Raw genomic sequence first — 24,367 nt, 5'->3', positions numbered from 1 at the left:
AAATTAAAACTCAATACCATTTACAATAGCTCTAAAACCATGAGATACTTAGGTATAAATCTAACAGAATATGTATAGGCTCTGCATGCTGAAAAATTACAAAATGAAAGAAATCACAAAAGATCTAAATAAATGGGACAGCATACCATGTTCATGGATTGGAAGCCCCAAGTCAATTTTCCCCAAATTGATCTACAGGTTCAATGTTATTTTATCAAAATCTTACTATGAATTATTTTTGTAGATATAGATAAACTGAGCTACAACTTACACAGAAAATCTACGTTTATATAAATAGCTTCAACAATACTGAAGAAGAATAAAGTTGGAAGAACCACTCACTATAAAGCTACAGTAATTAAGACCATGGTACTGGCAAAGGGACAGGCACATAGATCAATGGCACAGACAGAATGTCCTGAAATAGACCCACACATGGCCAACTGATTTTTGACAAAGGCGCGGAAATCCAATGGTGGAAGGATAGTCTTTGTGACAAATGATGCTGGAACAACTGGCAGTTTAAATGCATAAAAATAAACCTCGACCTAAAACTTGCATCTTATACAAAAGTTAACTCAAAATGAAGCAGATCCAAATGTAAAATGTAAAACTATAAAACCTTTCACAGAAAACGTAGGAGGAAATCTTCACGAGCTGGGGATAAGCAGAGTTCTCAGGCATGACATGCAAAGCATAATCTTGTCAAAAAAGAAAAATCAACAAACGATTTGATCAAAATTAAAAAAAATTTTCTCTGCAAAAGACATTCTTAAGAGAATGAAAAGCCATTATTAAGACTGGGAGAAAATATTTGCAAATCACATATCTGACAGGGGACTTGTATCCAGAATACATAAATAATTTTCAAAATTCAACAGTAAGAACACAAACAACATAGTTGAAAAATAGGCAAATGACTTGAACTGACACATCACCAAAGAGCATGTACAAAAGGCAAATAAGCACATGAAAACCTGCTTACCATCGTCAGCGATTAAGAAAACGCAAATTATAACCACAATGAGATACGACTGGAACACCTACTGAAATGGCTCAAATGGAAAATGCTGACAACACTGAGTGCTGGCGATGGGGAACAACATGAACTCCTATGCACCGTTTGGGGGATGTCGCATGGCAGGACCACTAGGGAAACGGTCAGTGATTTCTGATAAAGTGCAACACATACTTACCGTAGGAGCCAGCAATCCACTCGTAGGTATTTACCCAAAAGAAAGGAAAAGGTATGTCCATACGAGAACCTGGACGTGAGGACTTCAGCTGCTTTATTCATAATTGCCCCAAACTGCAAACCGCCCCAATGGCCCCTGACTGGTGAATGGATCGGCAGGCTGCAGTGTGACGGAATCCTATTCAGTCACGGAGGAGGTTCATGCTACAACTTGACTGGTTCTCAAAGACGCCACACTGACTGAAAGAAGCCGGTGTAAGAAGGTCACTACTTATGTGACAGTCCGAGAAGGACAGAACTACCGTGATGGGAAAGGATCAGCGGTTGCCAGGGGCTGTGGGTGAGGACAGGTGGTGACGGCAGAGAAACTCCAGTTGGGAGTTTGGGGCGAGGCAACCATCTGGATCCTGACCGCGGCGGTGGTTACCGGAATCCGGAATCCGCATGTGCACCCAAACTCAGCCCAGACTCAGGGCTGTGCACCCCCAAAAGTCAATTTTACTCTACATTAATTTAAAAAATGAACGTTAAACATGGAAAGTAGAGTTTTGAAAGTGAAGTTTTTTAACCGGGTAAGGAACTGTTCTGGATGGAAGCATGCAGTAACAATATGGTATAGATCTTAAGAGAAATTTCCTTTGTTTAGTTCAGTCCCGTTTTCACAGGGATGGGCTGACCTAGGCCTCCCACGGGCTGGTGATGCTGGCGGCCATGACCCCACCAATAGCAGCAGCAGCATCGACCAGCATGGAGGTCTGTTTTTTTTCACTCATAGGCAATGTTCACAGTAGCCGGTGATGGAGAATTTATCCTCTTTCACCAACGAAGGAACTGAGGGCCCAAGAGGCCGAGACTTGCCCAGGCGAGGCTGGCAGGGCTCGGGCTCCAGCGCCCCCGGCTGCCTTCCACTCACAGGCTCTCTGCCGCCGCCGCCAGGCTAGTCGGGGCCTAACCTGCGGCCCCGGGAGCCGAGCACCTACCGTAGCGGGCGAGGAGCGCGAAGTGTGGGCCAGCGTGTGTCTCGTGCTGTCCATCCCGCCGTGGATGAGGTAGGCGCCCGCGCTGGAGACGATGGCGCTCCCGCCGACGTCCATGGTGATGCCCACCATGCTGTGCGAAGGGACCACGGGCGGGGAGGAGCCGGCCACGGTCACCTGGGCACCGCCCGGGGCCTCGAAGTAAGACGCGGCGCTGCTCGGGGCGTACATAGGCGGCTCGGGGTTGTAGGCATAGGCCGCCCGCCTGTCGGAGAGAGAGAAGACGCCTCCTCTGAGTCCCCGCGGGATCCCGCACAGCTTCACGGAAAAGCCGGAGCCCCACGGGACTGAGCACACGCGCTAAGTCACACACGAAACGCCCACGCAGCGCAAGGTTCAAGGAGATCGCCTCTGAAAATATTCAGGACCACAGGCTGACTCCTCCAAAACTAATCTTTTAAAAATTTTAAGTGTAAAAAGGGTCGTATAGGGGTTCCTTTGTGGAGATGGCACCATTCTGTATTTTAGTGCGGTTATGCGAAATCTAGACACCGGATAAAACTGCACCGAATCAGGCAGGCCCGTGCACAGACGCCTAAGGACGGGTGGAACTGTAAGGGACACAGGCTGCTTAACGGCGCCACCCCAGGGCCACTTGCCTGGTATTGCCCGATAGTCACAGAGGATATCGCCACTAGGGAGGCTGGGGAAACGGTACATGAGACTCTTTTGTACTAATCTTTACTACCCCGTACTCACCTCCTGCAAGTCTACGATTCTTTCAAAACAAAAAGTTTAAGAAAATGAAATTGCATAATAAAAAGAATTTCTAAGGAATACCAATAATTTGTCTAATATTCCTTTAACATCTGAATCGAATGATTAATCATATATGTTGACACTTAATTTTTAGGTTCCACTCGAGTAACACACCTGCCATAGTAAAAGGCAGTTGGTAACAGTTTTTCCTTGGTGGTGACTAAAGGTTAGTGATGTGCCTCTGGGCTCCTCTGGGTGGCAGGGCAACCCCCACCTCTGGGAGGCGTGCACTCCAGTCCTGTTCCCCAGGGGACAGCCTCTGCAACCGCAGTACAGTCAAACCCAGGAAGTTCATGCTGGTACAACCTACGCACTTGCTCAGATGTCATGGGTTTTCCACGTGCTCGTCTGGGTCTGCATGTATTGGAATCTCCAGTGGTAGGCTGCAGAAGCTCACACAACTCAATAAGCACAACCGCACCCTCACACTCCATCCTGAATTTTCAAAGGCGAGTTGTTGAAATCAAATGAGCAAACGGACTTGTGTTTCGAGCATAATGAGCTTCTTGGGAAATGTGTCCTTTTCTGCCCCAAGCATCACATAGTTTGCAAGCAGAAAACCCTAGTTCCTGATAAATGGAAAATCAAGTTGTATCAACATCATAAAAAGCTACAGGTGAACAAAGGCCAGGATGAAAAAGCAGAGATGAAATGGTTTCCGGATTGTGAAGACTGAATCTTCAGACTTAGAAGTTGGATTAGGATTTGTTTGTTTCTTTGTTTGTTTAAGACTGCCTTTTCTAGAAGTAAACACTACAAAGGTCTGTGATTTCTGAAACCTTCACGGGTGTTCTAATACCAGTGTAATGGTTGCAACCTACCATCCAAAGGACAAGGGAGAGGAATTTGTGCAAACCCATCCCCAGACGGACAAAGGTGGGAGAGCTGTGGAGAAAGGTCCCGGATGTGGCCTAAGATTCCCTGGGAAGACCTTCCCAGGGGAGAGGAAAGCACGTACAAGGCTCCATTCGTGTAGACAGTGTCTCCGCCCTCCACGTACTGCACTTGGGGGTACACGTGCTGCACGGGCTGCACCTGAAACATCAGACATTTTGAGTTACGCACAGTGGGCTTCTTGTTGTGCTTCCACGTTATTCAAGGTGAAAGCAACTTCTATTGCCTTTTATAAACAGTGAGTACTACATTACAGTTTTCCCGCCCACAGTTGGCACTTCTAGAAAGAAAGTAGGAGAGACAGTCCCAGAAAGGCCACGTAGGAGGTGGCAGTATATAGGGAAGCAAGGTCGGGGGCGCCTGTTCTGTGGGGGGAGGGCCGGGCCAACAGCCGGAGCAAAGCTGGGTAGGTCCCTGGGGCCCGCCGGCCGCTGGGCAGAAGGTCGGTCCTGCTGGACAGCGGATGCCAGAGTTACGGACAGAATGCCAGCCTCTGAGCGCCGGACCTGTGCCCCCTGCACTCAAGGGCAGGGCAGGGCAGAGGCTCAGGCTGGTCACACTCTACACAGTCTGATGATGCGCCCTTCAGGTGGCTCTGGTGCCCCTCTCTGGCAGAGAGGTCTTGGGAGCCACACTGGGGAGAGACTGTGCAGGTCTGAGCAGAATTGGAAGGAGTAGGAGATGTAGGGCGGGAGGTGAAGGGAGGACCCCAACACAGTCCTGTCTGGTCCCCATCCACCAGTGCCCCAGCTGACGGCCCCTGAGGGACACTGGGCTGGGTGGGGAGGCCCAGAATCTCAGAGCCTCACTGCAGAAGGAACCTTAACGAATGCCTAATCCAACCTCATTTTGAGTGACAAAATCGAGGGTGGGGTCCCATCGTGACCCCTCGGTAGGACTTTGTGTGGAGCTGAGTTCCACCTCTAAGGACAACACAACACGGTGTATACGTGCACACGCTCAACCCCTGGGACAACAAGCGTATCGTGAGGAATTCAGGGCTTACCAAGCCGAGTGGGCTTTGCCTTATGGGACCAGATGAAATGCACAAGTCACCCCACAAGTCCAAGTTACTCAGAGAGAAAGAGGTGGGGCTGGGCCTGGAATCATGGTATTGGTCTTGGCCTCCCCTCCCTTGAGGAGCTAAGATAGCCAATGGATCCCTTCAGAGCCTGCTCAGAACCTTTGCTGCTCCCGCCGACCCCACAAGCCTCCTCCAGTTCTCACTGACACAGCCACCAGACAAACCCCTCTAAATATGCTACTCATCTGAGCAGGATCCCTTGAAGAGAGAGGCCTGTCCTCTGGGGTCTCAGCCATCTCCATATATTGCTCGCAGTCCCTTTCAGGCAGGAGTTTGAACTACTTTTAATTTAAATTCAGCACCTTACAGAGCACGAGTCGGCAAACTCCGGCCCGTGGGCCAGATCTGGCCTGCCCATTTTTGTAAATAAAGTTTTACTGGCATACAGCCACCCCGTTTCTTTTATATCTATGGCAGCTTTTGGAGATAAGGCAGAGTTGAGTGGTTCTGCCAGAGACTGCCGGGCCTGCAAAGCCAAAAAAATGCACCATTTGACCTTTTCCAAAAAAGGTTTGCTGACCGCTGTCCTTGATCTCTCTGACTGAGCTGGTGGTGGTCTATGCTGCTGTTTGGCAGTGAGCCCATGCTTTCAAGCTTTGTTCCCAGATAATTTAATTTCATGAGAGGTGCTTCCTCGATCATGACGCTCGTCTGCGGGTACAGCACCTGCCTGCAGAGAGGTTTGCCTCCCCAGGAGGTTCTGTGTCCCTCCAATCCAGAACCTTCATGTCTGTCTGCCTGTCCACCTCAGCACCCATCACTCTATCGAGGGCTTGCACCTCAAACCTGAATTTCTGAATGAATGAAAGACCATCAGTTATCTTGGTGTGCTGCAAAACTATCTGAAAAACTATCTTAAAAAAAAGATTTTTTAAAACATAGCTTCAAAAGTACCTTCTGGTAAGGAACTGAAGTCACCAAAGAAAAAGGAACGGCAATGACAGAAAAGAAAGCTCCAGATCAGAGAGGGCTCCAGATCGCTAAGTGCTAATGTGTCCCGTGTCACCTGTGCTGTGGTTACCTGCTGTGGCACCTGCTGGACTCTGGGGAGCGAGATTTGCTGCATCTGAGCCCCTTTGGGAGCCGAGCCTGCTGCCTGGACCAGCACCCTCTAAAAGGGAAGGAGAGAAGGACATTCAGACTTGTCAGAGGTTAGGCCCGGAAGCAAACACAGATTACAACCTGAGCTACTGGGCCTGGTCTACTGTTGCTTTATGGAAATATAGGTGGGACTGATAGAAAAGGAGGGGAGGATGCATGTATCACTCACAGGCTTCCTCAGACACAGCACATGCTGCCCCTGTGCACGCAGGTGCGCGTACACACACACACACACACACACACACACACACACACACACACGGGAGCACATGCACCTCCACCCGCCCCCAGTGTCTTTGTCTCCTTGGGATCTGCAGTCAGCGAGGTGATGCGGGCTGTCCCTGGCACTGAGCCAAGAGCTGGGTGACGAGGAACCATCTGGACAGCCGTCCACACCGCCTCCCCCGGAAGAGTGCTAGGTATCACTTATACACTGGACTTGTCCCCATGTAATACATGAGGGGAAAAATGAAGCCTGGAGTAGTCAAGCAATGTCTCGGCCTCAGTACAGTACATTCTAGAACCAAGACTCAGTCCCGGTTTCCTGCCTCCAGGCCCCGCTCCTGGACTCCACGGCTCTCTGGGTTCCTGGGCCGAGTCTTCAGTGTGCTTTGTCATTGTGCTGTCAGAGTACTGATCGGACACACAGAACTATGAAAATATGAAGGCTCAAATGTACTCCAGAGTCAAGAGAGAAATAGGAGAGTTTTGTTTATGTAAAGCTGGGGCTTTAGAAGTCATTGACTTTAATTCTGTGGTTTTCCCGATATGGACCCTAAATGTCACGGGTTGTGGGGATTCTTCAGTGCTTTGCCCTGTAGACATCACTGTATAAAATGAATTCAACAGGGACCTGGCCCTCCAGGAGTGCATGACCAAAAAAACAAAAAGCACGTAGATGGTACAAAATCAATAGGATGAATGGATAACACAATGTGCCCATCTACACACTGGTATATTATTACTCGGCTGTGAAAAGGAGGAAGCGCTGACACTCGCCACAGCGTGGATGGACCTTGAACACACGGTGCTCATGAGAGAAGCCGGCCACACAGGGCCACACGGTGTGTGATTCCATTTATGGGAAATGTTCAGAACAGGCACATTCACAGAGACAGTGGGTTCATGGGTGTCAGGGGTTGGGGAAGGGGGAATGACTGCTAATGAGAATGGGGTTTCTTTCTTGGCTGATGAAAATGTCCTGGAACTAGATAGAGGTGAAGGTTGCACAACGTTGGGAATGTACGAATCATGCCACTGATTTATTTGCTTTAAAATGGTGAATTTTATGTTATGTGAATTTCACCTCAAATAAATAAATAAATAAACAAACAAATAAATAAATAAATAAGAATATTAAGGATTTACACAAGCTGAGCTGTGAGATACAGTAGCTACTTGCTGAATAGCCGTGTGGCCATGTAAATTTCATTTGATTTAAATAAACTGCACAATTCAGTTCCTCAGGCGCACTGACCACATTTCCCCTGTGCAGAGACATGTGGGGCTCCTGGCAGAACACGCCCGCGGGGGTGGGAAGCTCTGTTGGGCGGTACAGGGCTGAGAAGGGAAACAACGGCACTGCAGCATGGGAACTGAGCCAGCTAGAATTCCTCTTTCTGGCAATTAACCGGTCAAGAAGCCTGGGGAACACGGTACAGCCTGGGGCCAGAGCACTCAAGGAAAGGCAGCTCCCTGGACAGGCAGCGGGAAGGCTCAGCTTGGGAGCACACGTGCACCTGTCAGGTGGGGGAGGAGCGCACCGAGATGGGAACACTGCCATTGAGGCTGTTTGGCGGGCGGTTCTGGATGCATTTCTATCTAGCAGGGATGGGACCCCGGGAACCTGGGAGGGACACAGTGGCCACAGCAACACCCATTTCACTACCCCCACCCCCGCTCTGACAACCACCAGTCTGTTCTCTGTACCTATGAGCTCGTTTTATTTCTTTAAGATTCCACATATAAGACAGATCATACAGTATTTGTCTCTGTCTGACTTATCACACTTAGCCTGATGTCTTCTAGGTCCATCCATGTTGTCGCAAATGGCAGGATTTCATTCTTTCTTATGGCTGAGTAATATATATGTACTGCTTCTTTTGTATCCAATCATTTATTGATGGACACCTAGCTTGTTTCCCTATCTTGGCTAATGTAAATAATGCTGCAATGAACATTTTAGTTCCTCTTTTCGAGTTATTGTTTTCATTTTGAGAGAGCCTCAATATGAAAATTGTCTCTCCACAAATTTTAAAGAATATATCTATTCTAATGCTAGACTCAAGTTTGAACCAAATGCTAAAATTCTCACTTATCTTTTGCCTTATCCATAAAGCCTTCCTGTGTAAAAGGGCCATTCCCAAAGTAGAAGAAAACGTCCCTTGAAAGATAAGAAAAGACTATATGGGATTTGGATCTGACTTCGAATTTCTTTCTGATTTCGGATCATCGATTCCTTGGGTGGGGGAGGGGAGGCAGGGGACTTTTCAAACAAATAGTGAAAGAGCCAAAAAATGTGACATGGGGGAGACAGAGAAGGTGTGGCTATTTCAACAGCTACAGCCTTGGACCTAAGAAGGCAATTCAGGAACACAGATTCCTCTCTCTACTGATTCAAGTGTTGTCCAAAACCACAGTTGGTGTGTGGCAACACTGGCCGCACTGGTCTCCGGGGCTGGTCCGTTACCTGCGGGGAGGCTGGCACTGCCTGGGCCACGGGCGCCTGCGCAGCTGCCGACGAACACAGAGCCACAGACGCCGGCGAATCCGGTCCACCCTCTGAACTCTGCATGCTCAGTTCTGAAGAGAGGCAGAGAGAGGGCGAGCGGGCAGGGCTGCAGCCGCCAAACCCAAGGAGGCAGCTTCAGACACAGGCAGCACAGGCGAGCGGGAATTCCCTACAGTCCTCAAGGTTCAGAGGCAGGGACCCTGCCAGACGGAGTAAGGAAGAGGGGACCAGTTTGCACGACTGTTTCCAAGGAAGGGAGATGGGAGGAGGGAGGGGCTCTTCTTCCAAATAGAAAACCAAAAAGTAGCTCTGCAGGAACGCCTCAATGGCAGGCAGGGGACAATGGCTTGTCCCTGTTCCAGGCCAATCAGGCTGAACTATTTCCAAGGGCTCATAGAACTGTTTGCTCATTGACCCAGCAAGTCAAAAGCTCTTGATGGATGCCTGCTGTTTGGGGGAACTGGGCAAGAGCATTCTAGAGCAGGTTTCTCCCACTCAACACTACTGACATCGGGTCTGGGTCATTCTCTGGGGGGGGGGACTGTCCTGGACATTGTGGGGGGGTTGAGCAGCACCCCTGGCCCCACCCACTCAATGCCAGAGCACCCACCCCCAAGTTGTGACAACCAAACCAACAATGTCTTCAGACATTGCCCAATGTCCCCTGGGGGCAAAATCGCACCCCAGTTGACAACTGCTGGCCTAGGGAGAAACAAGGTGATACACAGAAAGAGTAAAGAAATATTTTCTCCTAGACTGGAAAAAAGTCTTCAGGAATTTTAGCAGCAAGTCAAAACTACCTTCTGTTCCTAGGATGTTAACCCATGAGAAAGCACAAAAGCGTATTTCTTAGTGCCAGATGCATAGATCTTTCAAACAGGTACTTTTAAAATTCTCTACGAAAAGACTCACTTAATATTAGAACCAAGTGGCCGATGATACAAAATCATTCTATGAAAATGCAGAAAGTCAAGCTGTCTTCACTTTACGCAAACCACCAGCTACCTTAAGCATTTGGGAGGCAATGAAATACACACACTGCAAAGAGGAGATGCTTTGTGGCCAGGCACGCCCCTCCCTGTCTGTCCTGTCCTGGCCCCGCGCTGAGCATGTCACCCCGGCTTCTGCCTCACTGGGAGGCCCGAGGCACACACCAGAGTCCGCAGGACATAGTGCCAGAACGTTTACATGTATATGTTTCTCTATCACCCTAAGAGTTCCCACCTGTATGAATGAGTGAAGAACTTTTTTAAAAAGCTTTTTTTTCTAATGCAAAGGAAAACTGATAACTGGTTAAAATAATTTGCCTAAGGGAAGCAGAAAGGTTTGTGTGTGTTTGAATCTGAGTGTGTTCGCTTAACCCCATCTTCATTGGTGGGGACAATTTCATGACCTCCCCCAGTCACCTCCCAAATGCCTTTGGAGCCTGACTCAGGTCTTACCACTAGATGTCCCCAGTGCCCCATGGTGACTGACACCTCCAACTTTCTTTGCGTCTGATTGGAGATTGTGGATTTCCAATTGTGTTTTTCCTGGGTCTCTAATTCTCTCTGCCTTCTTGTCAGAACCGACCTTTGGAATTTTCTCTTGGAAGTTGCTTAACCGAGGTCTCTTATACACAGTTTTCTCTAATGTTTAAATCAAGTCATTTGCATACTAGACACCAATTTGGTCCCATCTGAAGCTAAGAAGTGGGACACTAGAAGCAAGCGGACTAGAACTCTTCGTGAAAAGAATCCACTAGCGATAAAATGAGAAAGCTGACTTCACTGAGACCAGTTCCTTGTTCCACGGTCAGAAATAATTTTGCTCCAAAGTCTAAGCCTTATGGAAGCAAGGGGAGCTGTGAGAGTGTTGGCGATAGACGTTGAGCCCATGCTCAGCTTACTGTGGCCAGATCGCTCTTTCCAGAATGCAAGTAATTCACTATCACACGGAGTTTTCAAACTAACATGTTCCCTGGTTTAACACATTATTTATCGTGCACTGCCTGTGTTTATTGCACCATTTAGCTTATTGTTTAAGGGTCAGCAAACCTTTTCTGGAAAGGACAGAAAGTCCTTCAGAGAGTTTTTAACCATCCAGTCTCTGGTGAAACTACTAGACTTTGCCATTGTGGCACAAGAGCAGCCTTTGCTGATATGTACGTGAATGATCTTGGCTGTGCTCTAATAAAACTTTATTTATAAAAACAGGCGACAGGCCAGGTTTGGCCCATGGGCCATGGTTCCTGGTGCTCGGTTCATACAATCTAGGTTTAAATAATGATGTGGTTTTGGAAGGTGAGTAGAAAAATTACACTGTGTGGATTCAAAACCTTGAGGTCCGCAGGCCCTTAATCCAGTGCATAATTCTTGGGGTCACTTTTCACCAAAGTGACAGGACTGGAGGGGGTGGCTGGGGGTGACTCAAATTGTTAGGAGGATGGAGGTGCTAACTTTTAAAGACAAATGGAAATGAGAACAATGGGCTCCTGAAGCTGATGAAGTCACGAATACAATTGATTCACCAAATCCTGGAATCCCGGAAGCCAGGTGTAACCCTTACAACTTAAGACAGGCATTGGGCACAAGGGAGAGATTACTTTGGGGAGATGAAGTGGGTTGAATAGTGTCCCCCCAAATTCATGTCCACCCAGAATCTCATACGAATCTTATCTGGAAATACGGTCTTTGCAGATGTAATCACGTACGGATGAGATGAGACCATATTGGATTAGGGTGGACCCTAAATCAAGTGACAGTGTTCTTATAAGAGACAGAAAGCACACACATGGAAAAAGGCCACGTGAAGACAGAGGCAGAGACTGGAGCGACGCAGCCACAAGCCAAGGAAAGCCAAGGACTGCTGCTGCGAGCCACTAGAGCAGTTTTGTCCAAACTTTTTTCAACGTTTTTTACCAAGGGCCATATGTGGTAAAATACACAAACAGGCGGGCCACTAACTCAAGGTGAAGTACCTATTGTCTCACCTGGTTTGTTTAAGTAAACTAAATCTATTTTTGGAATTTGCTGCGGGCCAATAAAAAATGGATCGCGGGGGGGGGGGGGGGGGGGGGGGGGGGCGGCCCGGTGGCTCAGGCGGTTAGAGCTCCATGCTCCTAACTCCAAAGGCTGCCGGTTCAATTCCCACATGGGCCAGTGGGCTCTCAACCACAAGCCAGTTCAATTCCTCGAGTCCTATAAGGGATGGTGGGCTGCACCCCCTGCAACCAAGATTGAACATGGCACCTTGAGCTGAGCTGCCACTGAGCTCCTGGATGGCTCAGTTGGTTGGAGCACATCCTCTCAACCACAGGTTGCCAGTTCGATTCCTGGACTCCTGCAAGGGATGGTGGGCTGTGCCCCCTGCAACTAGAAAAACGGTAACTGGACCTGGAGCTGAGCTGCGCCCTCCACAACTAAAACTGAAAGGACAACAACTTGACTTGGAAAAAGGCCTGGAAGTACATACTGTTCCCCAATAAAGTCCTGTTCCCCTTCCCCAATTAAAAAAAAATGGATTGCGGGCAGCAGTTTGGACACCCCTGCACTAGAAGCTGCAAGAGGCAGGAAGGACCCGCCCCTAAAGGGATCATGGCTCTGCTGACACTTTCTAGTCTCCAGAACTCTGAAAGGATACATTTCTGCTATTTCAAACTGTCCAGTTTGTGGTACTTTGAATGGCAGCCCCAGAAACTCAAACAGGGTCCTTATGAGGGGCATGGAGACAAGTAGGGACCAGGGCATGCTACCGAGCGAGTTTTGGTGCAGGGCTTCAGTGCCATGCACAACGCAGGCGGTGGATACATGCTTATCAAATGAATGAATATTTTAATAACTCTTTAGTATTAGAGCTGATACCGAATTATATAAAGTTATCTATAGCATTTCAGATAGCAAGACTCTCTGACAGTACTTTATAAAACAGATGATATATGGAATTTGAATTTCAAGAGTACAGATGAAAAATATAAATAGGTTTATAAAGGTTTCAGAAAATTTTAAATCTACCTGGTTATTTTAGGATATCTGAGACTATTCCGGGAAATGTAGAGACTGACTCTCTACTCCGCCTAGAAACATCCCCTCATGCTGGTAGCAGACAGGCAGACTGACAGGCAATGTGTGGGCCAGCCTGGCTGCTCTGATATGTTACCACGTCACTGCCTGTCTGCAGAGAGCATGGAACCCGCCCTTACCCATCTGAGATCATTGAAGTTGTACGATGCACAACCTGATCCAGTTTTCTGACTTTTTTTTTTTTTATTTCGGGTCCATTCATCAAGGGCTCTTAGTATGTCAAAGTTTACGATTTTAAAAAAAGGTTTTTGAAAGGCATGCAACAGAGCACTGGCTTTCAGTAATGGCGGAGCAGATTGGTTGGACTAACCCTCCTGTAGATAAAAAATACAAAATTGGGAAAAATGTTTTTTAATAACACAACTATCTGAAGTCACTGGAGGGAGACAAAAGCAGGCAGACACTGCTGGGAGTGCATCCTTGGAAGGCCACTGTCACAGGCAAGGCCATTGACTCTGTGGCTTTGGGCCCGAGGTACACCCCAATCCACAAATGCTCAGGTGGCAGAAAGCAGCAGCTTGCTGTGTGAAGTGTCAGGAGAGAGTTTGGAATGGTAGGGGGGAAATCCTGGAAAAGAGAGCCACAGAGGGGGTGAGCCCCCAGATATGCCTATAGAGTCCACCCAAATCTTTAAACCACGCGTGTGTGGGGGAGACAACGGGTCTTGGAGCAAAACCACCAGGTTGAACATAAAAAAAACTAAGGTGATTTCAGTGGCTGTCCACTGTAGGAGGGACAGAGTTTGAGTCTAGCCAAGTTAAATGCCATCAGGGGAACACAGCAGAATCCAGAGATTCTATAATATCATTCATGAAGTCCAGGACCCAATAAAGACCATGAGCTATGAAAAGAAATGGGAAAGTGTCACCCATACTCGAGAAAAAGAAAAAGGGAGTTAATTACAACCAAACCAATCTAGGTGATACAGATAAAGCAACTACTAAAAATATGCTTAAGAACTTAAGGGACGTTGTGTGTACAATGAATGAATTATATAGGAATTTCAACTGAGTAAGAGAAACTATAAAAAAGAACTGAATAGAAATTCTGGAGCTGAAAAGTACAATAACTGAAATGGAAATTTCACTAGATGTGCTCAACAACTGATTAGAAATGGCAGAAGGAAGAGTCAATGAACTTCAAGATAGATCAGTAGAATTTACCCAACCTAAAGAATCAAGGGAAAAATTGAAGAGAATAAGCAGTGTGTAACATAAGTTCTGGAAGAAAAGGAAAGAATGAGATAGAAAAAAGATATATTTGAAGAATGAACAAACATCTCTTAAATTTGATGAAAGACATCAACTTATAGGTCCAAAAAGCTCAGTGAACCCAAAGAAGGATAAACCAATTTAGGTGTGTCATCGTTACACTAGTAAAATGAGAGAGAGAGAGAGAGAGAGAGAAAGAGAGAGAGAGAGAGAGAGAGAGAGAGAGAGAAAGAGAGAGAGAGAGAGAGAGAGAGAGAGAGAGAAAGAGAGAGAGAGAGAGAGAGAGAGAGAGAGAGAGAGAGAGAGAGAGAGCATTGAAAGCAGTCAGAGAAAAACTACACACATTCAGAGCAACAATGGCATGGATGACAACCAACTTCTCATCAGTAACAATAGTGACCAGAAGACAATGGAATGACATCTTTAACATGGTGGGGAAAAACCCTATTGCTCAGAATTCCATACCCAGCAAAACTATTCTTAAAAGGAAGGTGAAATAAAGATATTTTATGATACACATAACCTGAAAATTTTTGCTGCCTACACTATGAGAAATACAAAAGGAAGTTCTTCAGGATGAAGGGAAGTAACACCAGACAGTAAACTTGGATCTACAAGAAGGAATAAAGATGACTTGAAATGATAAATATGTGGGTAATTATAAAAGACTGCATTATTTTTCTCTTAAGTTCTTTATATATATATAAATATATATATAATAAAATATTTATAACACTCTACTGTGGGGTTTACAACATGTAGGTGTAATCTATATAACAATAATAGCACAAAGGATAGGAAGTAAATGGAATTACACATGCAAGGCATTTTACATCATATAGTAACATATTATTAATAACTCCTATCTAGTTTGTGATAAATTACAGCATATTGTCATTCCTAAGGTAACCTCTAAAAATACAAAGAGATATAGTTAAAAACTAAAAGAGGATTAAAATTAAATACTAAACATATTTGCATATCCCAAAAGAGAGCTGGGAATGAAGAACAGAAGAACAAAAAGACAGATGAAACAAATAGCAAAATGGCTTTCCTAAACCCAGACATATTAATAATTACATTAAATGTAAACAGATTAAACACTTGAATGAAAAAGCAGAAATGATTAGCCTGGATTAAAAAAAAAAGATCCTGTCATATGTTGCCAAAAAAAATCCCTAAAGGCACACACAGATGTAAAGTAATAAGATGGAAAAGGAAATACCATGTAAATTCTAATCTTAAGAAAATTGGAATGGCTACAATAATCAGACAAAATAGACTTCAAGACAGAGAATATTTCTAGAGATGAGGGACATTACAACATGATAAAATGATCAATTTATCAGGATGACATAATCATTATAAATGTGTATGAACCCAGTAAAACAGCTTCAAACTAAATGAAGAAAAAAAATCAACAGAACGAAGGAAGAAATAGATAAATAAATAATCATAGTCGGAGATTTTAAACACCCTTCCCTCCTCTCAGTAATTTTGATAGAAACTAAACACAAATATCAGTAAGGATATAGAATATCTGACTGACAGTATCAACCACATTGATCTAATTGACATTTATAGAACACAACAACCAAATCCTATATATTCTTTTCAGATGTACATGGAACATTCACCAAGATGGATCATATTCTGGGTCATAAAGCAAGTCGCAATACATTTCAAAAAACTAAAATTATACAGAGCATATTTGTACTTTGGCCACATGTACATCAATAAGATATCTAGAAAAATGCCAAATATTTAGAAAATTTAAAATACACTTCTAAAATAACCTGTGGGTCAAATAATAAATCATAAGAGAAATTAGGAAATATTTTGAACTGAATGATAATGAAAATACCATGTATCAAAAATCGTGGGAGGGCCGGCCCGGTGGCTCAGGCAGTTAGAGCTCCATGCTCCTAACTCCGAAGGCTGTCGGTTCGATTCCCACGTGGGCCAGTGGGCTCTCAACCACAACGTTGCCAGTTCAATTCCTCGAGTCCTGCAAGGGATGGTGGGCAGCGCCCCCTGAAACTAAGATTGAACATGGAACCTTGAGCTGAGCTGCCTCCTGGATGGTTCAGTCAGTTGGAGCGCTTCCTCTCAACCACAAGGTTGCCAGTTCGACTCCCTCAAGGGATGGTGGGCTGTGCCCCCTGCAACTAGCACCAGCAACTGGACCTGGAGCTGAGCTGCGCCCTCCACAACTAAGACCGAAAGGACAACAACTTGACTTGGAAAAAAGTCCTGGAAGTACACACTGTTCCCCAATAAAGTCCTGTTCCCCTTCCCCAATTAAAAAAAAAATCGTGGGATGCATCTAAAGCAGTGTCTAGAGGGAAATGTTTAGCTTTATAAGCTTATATTAGAAAGAAAGGCTTAAAAATCAATCATTTATATTTTCAACCTGAGGAAGCTATAAAAAGATGAGCAAATTAAACGTAAGTAGAAAAGAAAACAATAAAGAAAAACAATGAAATAAAAAATTCCACAAACAATAGAGAAAATAAACAAAACCTAAATTTCTTCAAAATTGTTTAATTTCTTCCAAAAAGAAATGAGCTATCTAGCCATGAAAATATATGGAGGAAACATAAATAAAAACACATTAGAGCTGATTGTCTGGCTAGGTCTTATTTTCGGGGAAACAGGGTAGGTGGAACACAGAGCATATTTAGGGCAGTGAAAGTACTCTGTATGATAATATACATTTTTCCAAACTCATAAAAAGTACAACACCAAGGGTGAATCCTAACGTAAAGTATGGAATTTGGGTGATTATGACATGTCAGTGTAGGTTTCATCAATTGTAACAAATGTCCCATCTGGTGGGGATGTTGATAACAGGAGGCTGTGCCTGTGTGAGGGCAGGGAGATATGGGAAATCTCTGTACCTTCCTCTCAGCTTTGCTATGAACCTAAAAGTACTCTAAAAAAAAAAAAAACTCTTAGGGGGAAAAGGGGACCAACACTGACAACCCCTTTAAAAAACACTGAAAAGAAAGAGAAAAGAAAAAAATCACAAATTGCCATCATCACTGAATGAAACAAGATATATCACTACAAATCTTACAGGTATCAAAATGATAATAAGAAACAACTTTAGCCAATAAATTCAACAACTTGGAGTGAATGAACACTGTTTTGAAAAACACAGCATACCAAAACAGATACAACATGAAACAAAAAATGTGAATATCATATCTAACAAAGAAATTGAATATTATCAAACAACTCCCTACAAGGAAAGCTCCAGGTATAGACAGTCTCCCTGTTGAATGCTACCAAACACTGAAAAAGAAAATAATACACAAATTCCATCAGGAAATAGAGAAAATAATACCTCACGCCTCATTTTACGAGGTCAGCAAAACCCTGATACCAAAACTTGATAGTGATATTACAAGAAAAGTATTTAGCTCAACATCTCTCATGAACACACATGCAAAAATCATAATAAAATATTAATAAGTCAAATCCTGCAATATACAACCAATATAAGCCATACTTACATTGTCAGTCAATTTTTTTTTCCCAATAAAGACTCAGCTCTTTTCCTCCTCAACTGATTTTTGATAAGGGTGTCAAGACAATTCAACAGAAGAAGAAAAGTTGTTTAAACAAATGATATATCCATACGGAAAGAAAAAAAAAGAAACCCACCTCAATCCCTACCTCACACCATATAAAAAATGGTTTCAAGTTAAACCACAGACTTACACATAAAAGCTAAAACTATAAACTTCTAAGAGAAAACACAGAACTGTAGGCAAAGGTTTCTTAGACAGGATGCAGAAAGTCATAAGCATAAAGAAAAACTTGATAAATTAGATTTCATCCAAATTTAAATCTGCTCATTAAAAGACTTCATTAAAGAACACAAATCCGTAAGCCACAGTCTGGGAGCAACTATTTGCAAAACATGAATCTGACAAAGGCCTTTTATTCACACTATATGGAAAGCTCCTACAACCCAGTAATAGGAAGACGAATAACCCAGCGGACAGAAGACTTGAACAGGCACTTCCTGAAGACACAGACACTCAAAATGGATGTGAACTGGTGCGTAACACTGTCAGTCCCTAGGGAAATGCCAACCAAACCACAGGGACCATTAAACACTCACTAGAAAGGCTAAAATAATCTGACAACAGCCAATGTTGTGAGCACATGGAGAAATCGTGACCCTCACACACTCATGGTGATGTAAAATGATACCACCACACTGGAAAAGCGGTTTGGCGGTTTTCTAGAAAGTTAAACCTACCCCTTAACCCAGAATTCCTCCCCTAGATGTTTATCTAAAAGAAATGGAAATATATGTCTTCAAAAATACTTGTAAGAGCATGTTCATAGCCATTTTATTCACAATTGCCAAAAAGCAGAAATAACCCAAATGTCCATGATCAGGAGAATGGACGAGAAACTGATTGTGGTAAACTACAAATGCAATTCCTAAAACAACTACTAAAAAATACAAACAGTTATAGCTACAAAGCTAACAGGGGAATATTACCCATTAATACAAAGGAGTGATCTCTGATAGATGAAACACCCGGGGGAATCTCAGTCACCACGCTGAGTGAAAGAAACTGGATCCAAGAATACATCGTGTAGAACGGAGAAAACGAATCTCAGGTTTAACTAAAAATCAGAACAGTGTGGGGGCGGGGATGGCTGGGAGGGACAGGCGGGAAATTCCCAGGGAGGATGAGAGTGTGTGAGTGACACAGAATATCCATTTGTCAATATGAGACAGCCAAGATTTGTGCATTTCCTGTGTATAAATTTGAGGCTGAAAAATCCCATAAACACAATGGAATGGCTGTGGATATAAGTGGTACAAGAAAGGCAGAAGCCTGGCAAATGTAGAGGCCGGTGTAGCTGGCGGCCACACGGGGCTCATTATCTGTGTGCTCCTTCCGTTGATGTGTGAAATTTACGTAATAAAAAGTTAAACAAACAAACCAATCTGGCTATTCGCTTTCCACCAAAAAGAGTAAGTACAAGTATGTTTCATTGCTGGTTTGCCACGCTAGCAGCCCTTGAAGGGTGGCAGTTCCTGAGATCCTTCCAGAAGGTGTGAGGCTGGATCCCAGTGACTCCTGCACCTGGCGGAACAGGGATCATCAGCAGGGAAAGGAGGTGGCTCCGGGTCCAGGGCATGGGTCAGCCCGGTCAGCGTGAAGTCTGGGATCCCTGAATTCAGCACACATCCCCCTGCTTCCCCACCCTTCCCACCCCCTCCACCTGCTCAGCTGGGGTCAGGCCTCTGGCGATCACAGTCACCTTAGCTGCATCTCATAGGTATGACCGCACGTCTGTGCTGCTGCTCTGAGCTGGAACTTGCTATATGAACTGGGAACCATTCAGTCTCTGTCTGTCATATTCATTTGTTCTCTCTCCTGTTGTTCTTCCCGATGCTGGGCCCCATGCGTTCTTTCTTTCTCTGACTCCCTTCATCTGTGGCCCCTCTAGAGTGGGGTCCAGGGCCTCAGCTGGCCAGTACAAAGAAGAGGGGCCTCCAACACAACCCAGCCCGGCCAGGTCGGCCAAAAGCTCCCGGTGGCTCAGAAACTCGCCTGGTGTGCTGTTTATAAGCCAAGCTACGTTTCATTTCCATCTGATGCAAGGCAAGGGCAGACTGGAGAAATAAATAGGAAAGGACAGCGTCATTGCTGCGACTTCCCCTTCTTGGCCAGCAGCAGCGCCTAGAAGGCACATGTGACCTTGTGGAGATGCTGCCAAGGACACTCAGCAGTGGGACATCTGCCGAGGCTCCTGAGTACATGTGCGAGGGCACAGTGAGACCGCTGGTCAGCAGCCCTGGGTTATAGCCTCGGTGAATGAATCTGCCCAGGCACCAAGGGAAGACGCAGCTGTTTATAGGAAAATACTCTGGTTACCTAGTAACCAGTAATGACAGGAAAGGAAGTGCAGGAAATGCTGAGGGCAATTTCTGGGCCTGCTCCTGGCCCTGCGCTGACTCACCAGGACTGAAGTGATCTCCTTTCTATTTCTTCCTCCATATGCCAAGTGCAGGAATCACCTGCCTAACAGAGGTCTGATCAATATTTAGAAAACATGTGGTCATCTCTGGGAAATTAGGGAAAGGCACACAAAATGTTATTAGTTCCCTTCATTGTGATTGGCTAATTAACTTCTGCTTTGGGGAGACACACAGCCTTTTACTTTTACTTTGGGAGGAGACAGGGGCCTCAGGCCATTGGCTCACGCTCTCCTGGTACTTGGTGGCATCTGGATGGCACCAGGGTTCATGTGCCCCAAGAAAGCAATGAATTTCTTCCACATGAACAAGAAGCAACAAGTCCAGAACACTCTCAAGAGTTCTTTCAAACCCGGGCTTCTGCCTGATGCTTGTGTTGACATTCTGAGTGTTATTACGGTGACCAGAAAAATGAAGTCCATTTCCTTTTCTTGGATCCGCTTCAATCTGGGGCCAGATCTAAGGAGGAGACGATGGTCCAGTGGTTCAGGTTCTGTCTTAACTGTCCCTGTTGTGTGTGGCCCCTGCCTGGCCCTTACCACAGCCCTGCTCAGCTCCACGCTCCAAGAAGAGACCCGTACATTTGGAGAACTAAGTGTCCATATTTCCCATTGCCGAAAAGTGGAGCCTTTTACGTGGGAGGCATGGCAGAAACTACGTCCTTTCTCGCACTTGGATCACTCCCGACACCCAGTAGACACAAACGCAGGGATCCCAGCCCAGGCACTGCACGCATTCTCTGTCCTGGGCAATGTGGGGCGCTGAGCAGCATCCTTGTCCTCTGGGAGCACCCCCTCCCCCTGCCCATAGTCTCCAGACACTGCCGAATGTCGCCTAGGGGGCAGGGTCACCCAATTGAGAACCACTGTTCTAAGCAAAATGTGATGTCTGAGAAATGAGCTGGATAAACAGCTGAGAGTGAAATGAACTTGTTGACAGGTTAAGAATAACAAAGAGGGTACTATAGTGACCTGGACACAAAATTGTCACAATTCTCTCAGACAAGGAGTGTAGAATTAGAGGGGGAAAAACAAGGGACCCTTTAGAGGCTCTCCGCTATTTCCAAAAGTATCAAATTCCAATTTATATTAAGGGAGACCCATTAGACTTTCTTTGCCTAAATCTTTTGAGCAACACGTTATTCCTCAAGCAGTTCTTAAATGTTTTCTTTTGCAGCAATGGACTTTGAAGGACTGGGGCTGGCTCGGAGTTTCTCTGGAATAAAGTATCTTCAGAGTTCAAATTCCTTTTTCTTTTGGTAAGAACTGGGCATCTGTTCCTGTTTCCTTTTCAGTAGCCAAACTCTCCCTCTTTCTCCAGCACAGGATCAGGCCTGAGCCCTGGAAACTGGCCATCTATCCAAAGGGCTCTAGGCAGGACACAGGAGGCGAGAGGCACAGCCAGACCCCAGTTGGCCCCTGAAGTCACCGGCTCTTGTCCTTGGTAGCATAGGACTGGCTACTCTGAACTCAAAAGACAGCAGCCTTTCCCTGTCCTAATGGGAGCACTCACTTCCCTCTGTAAGAGACATGACTTCATTATTAATTTAAAAATTGTCCAAGCTAAGGTCTAGTTACCTTGTTTTGGATGTAAACTGATTTTAGTTGCAACTGACATCATGGATTCAGGGGAAAATGAGAATTAAAAAACCCTCCAGTCTTCCCCAACATTTTTACCCAGCAATTGTCTTAGGCAGGCTCCCAATTCCATAGCCTGAAACATCACAAGCCTTGGTTTCCAGGAAATGGCAATTCTCCCCAGGTTGGGGGGCAGGTGCCCCAAAGTTCACCACCAGAGGGAATAGAAACTAGGTGCTGAGCAGCGCTGAGCGGGAGACCAACTGTTAGCACTTTTCTGTGCTGGGACAGTGGGCACGGAAGTGTTGTACACGCGCACACACACACACGTACAAACACGTGCACATGTACACACACAAAAACACACGTACATATATGTACACACATACACACATGCATACGCTCACAAACACATACACGTATAAACAAACACACCCACTTACACAGGGCACACAAATGTACACACGTGCTCACACAGAAACATGCATATACACAAACACATGTACACAAAACACACATGAATGTACATACACACAAAACACAGGCTAATGCAAGAAAAATGGCCCAAGCCACTGAGAAGACCCCACAGCCATGATCTTACTCCACATAGTTTTCTATAAACTGAATGTTGACTAGTCCTGATAGGGAAAACTCAATGATTCTTATAAGTAAACGGCGGCGGGGGGAGGGAGGGTCCTATGTTTACATATTTGCACACATGCGTATCGGAGAAAACTGCACAACACAGGTTTTTCTCCACAGATAACTTTCTCACCCTGGGTTTCGGCTCTGAAATTGTAACCCCATCACCCACTTTCTGACACAGCTTCTCCCCAGCTCTCAGCCCCGCACCCCACGGCATAATCCACCCTATGTCTTCTGCCCCTTGCCCTTAGCCCACCCCTCCTGGCCCACCTCCCCCTCTATCCACCCAGATTCTGGTCCCCACGTCTCCACTCTTCTCTTCCTAGTATTCTCAGAGCCCAACACACATTTTCTATGGTGGATTTCTTGCTACAACCGCAGGGCTGAGTAGCTGTGACAGAGACAGTCACCGGTTACTCTCGGGTTCTTTCCAGAACCCTGACCCAGGTGTGGTGTGTGTCCCAGAGCCTCCATCTCCACAGAGGACCTGCAGAGCAGGCCGTCCTCTGCCTTTTGCTTGTGCTTCATTCTTGCAGCTCACAGCTCATTCTGTCATGCTGGCTTCGAGTCACGCCCATCACCACCATGACCCCCCTGCCTTAGTTCCTTTGCTAGACCAGGATCTGGGGAGGCAGCCCGTGTTACCTGGCGTCTTAGCCTCTCTCTGTTCTCACAACAGCCCCACGTGTTCAGGGCCAGTTTTCAGGCTCATCTGAACTTCCTCTCCGTAGTGTTTGCTGTTGCTTCTTGCGATTCTGTCCCCTCATTTCTGGTCTGTTCCTCAATGTGATGGTGGCTTCTCAGTGCCTGCTCTGGCCCTTCTGCATCCCACGCTGCACCGTCGGTCCTCCCCTTCCCAGGCTCTGTCACTTTGGCATGGGTGACGTCCCTACACCACGACTTCCAACACTGCCCACTTGTCCAGCTCCAGGCTCCATTTCCTGTTGCTTCCCAGACCTGGGCGTCTCTCAGGTGCCACAATAAATCCAAAAGGGAACTTTTCCCCCCAAACTTGCCACTTCTGTGTTTCCTCAGCCACTGAGCTGTTCCAAATCGTCAGACATCTCCTTCTGCCTCGGGGCCACATCTACCTGGTGACCCAGCCCTGCTGTCTCCGCCAGGTGCCACCTCTCAGGGACCTAGTGCACTCCCTGCCTCCTGGTCACGCACCCGGAAGTCTGATCTGCCTCCAGAGTGAATGCATATTCCATGTCCATCAAAGGTGACTACCCAGGTGGGGCCGGGACATTCTGAGGCCAAGGGCCTTGAGAAGGCTGAGTGCCCGGTGCCAGCCGGTTCCCGGCGTGCCCTTCACACTCACGGGGCAGCGCCGCCTCTGAGCGACCCAGACCTGCTGACCGTCGATGCCCAGCCAGCCTGACAGCCCTGCTCTGTGGAGCGCGGCAAAGAAAGGGACAGCTGGCTCCCTTCCTACCTCTCAACCCGCCCCTGGATCTTAGTTCTATCAGGGAAAAGACTTTAACAGCCTTCCTCGAATGAATAAGAAACTCGACTTTTGAACATACGCTGAGGTGAGTGTCCAGCTGAGCGGGGGAGGGGCAGCATGGACTTTGGACTCAGACACAACCAAGTTCGGATCTCAGTTCTGTCACTCGCTGTGGCCTCAGTTTCTTTATCTGCAAAAGGGGTGGGGAGGACGTAGTGGAATGATGTACTGGAGTGCCCGCCTCGAGCCTGGATCCCAGCCAGTGCTTGATAAATAAGATACAGCCAACCCTTGAACAACATGGTTTGAATTGCGCAGGTCCACTTATATGTGGAGCTTTTACAGTAAGTATGTTGGAAAAATATTTTGGAGATATGCGATAATTTGAAAAAACTCATAGATGAGCCATATGATTTTCTTAATAACATTTTTCCTCAAGCTGACTTTGTTGTAAGAATACATGTAACTTACAAAATATATGTCACTCGACTGTTTATGTTATCGGTAAGGCTTCCGGTCCACAGTAGGCTATTAGTAGTTAAGTTTTGGGGGGAGTCAAAAGTTATGTGTAGATTTTCAGCTGTGTGGGCGTTGGCACCCCTAACCCCTGTG

General features: G+C 46.0%; 1 protein-coding gene across 12 annotated transcripts in view; it reads right to left on the bottom strand.

Moving 5' to 3' along the window:
- The window catches only part of RFX2 (regulatory factor X2), a 93,580-nt gene that overhangs the window by 32,736 nt on the left and 36,477 nt on the right, over nt 1–24,367 (bottom strand). For 4 of the 12 annotated variants that reach the window (XM_081076089.1, XM_081076091.1, XM_081076095.1 and 1 more), the window contains 4 exons: nt 8,760–8,872; nt 5,991–6,080; nt 3,950–4,026; nt 2,176–2,437 (listed from right to left, as the gene is read on the bottom strand). In XM_081076089.1, coding sequence (XP_080932215.1) covers nt 2,176–2,437; nt 3,950–4,026; nt 5,991–6,080; nt 8,760–8,864 — 534 coding nt within the window. In that variant the 5' untranslated portion in view covers nt 8,865–8,872. Of the gene's footprint in view, nt 1–2,175; nt 2,438–3,949; nt 4,027–5,990; nt 6,081–8,759; nt 9,002–24,367 lie in introns of those variants that run through there. The other 8 variants (XM_081076085.1, XM_081076092.1, XM_081076093.1 and 5 more) reach the window with 4 other exon arrangements.

The sequence above is a fragment of the Rhinolophus hipposideros genome (genome assembly GCF_964194185.1).
Source record: "Rhinolophus hipposideros genome assembly, chromosome: 16".
Lineage (NCBI taxonomy): Eukaryota > Metazoa > Chordata > Mammalia > Chiroptera > Rhinolophidae > Rhinolophus > Rhinolophus hipposideros.
The sequence above is the reverse complement of the archived record's forward strand: the minus strand, read 5'-3'. Positions and strand labels throughout refer to the sequence as shown.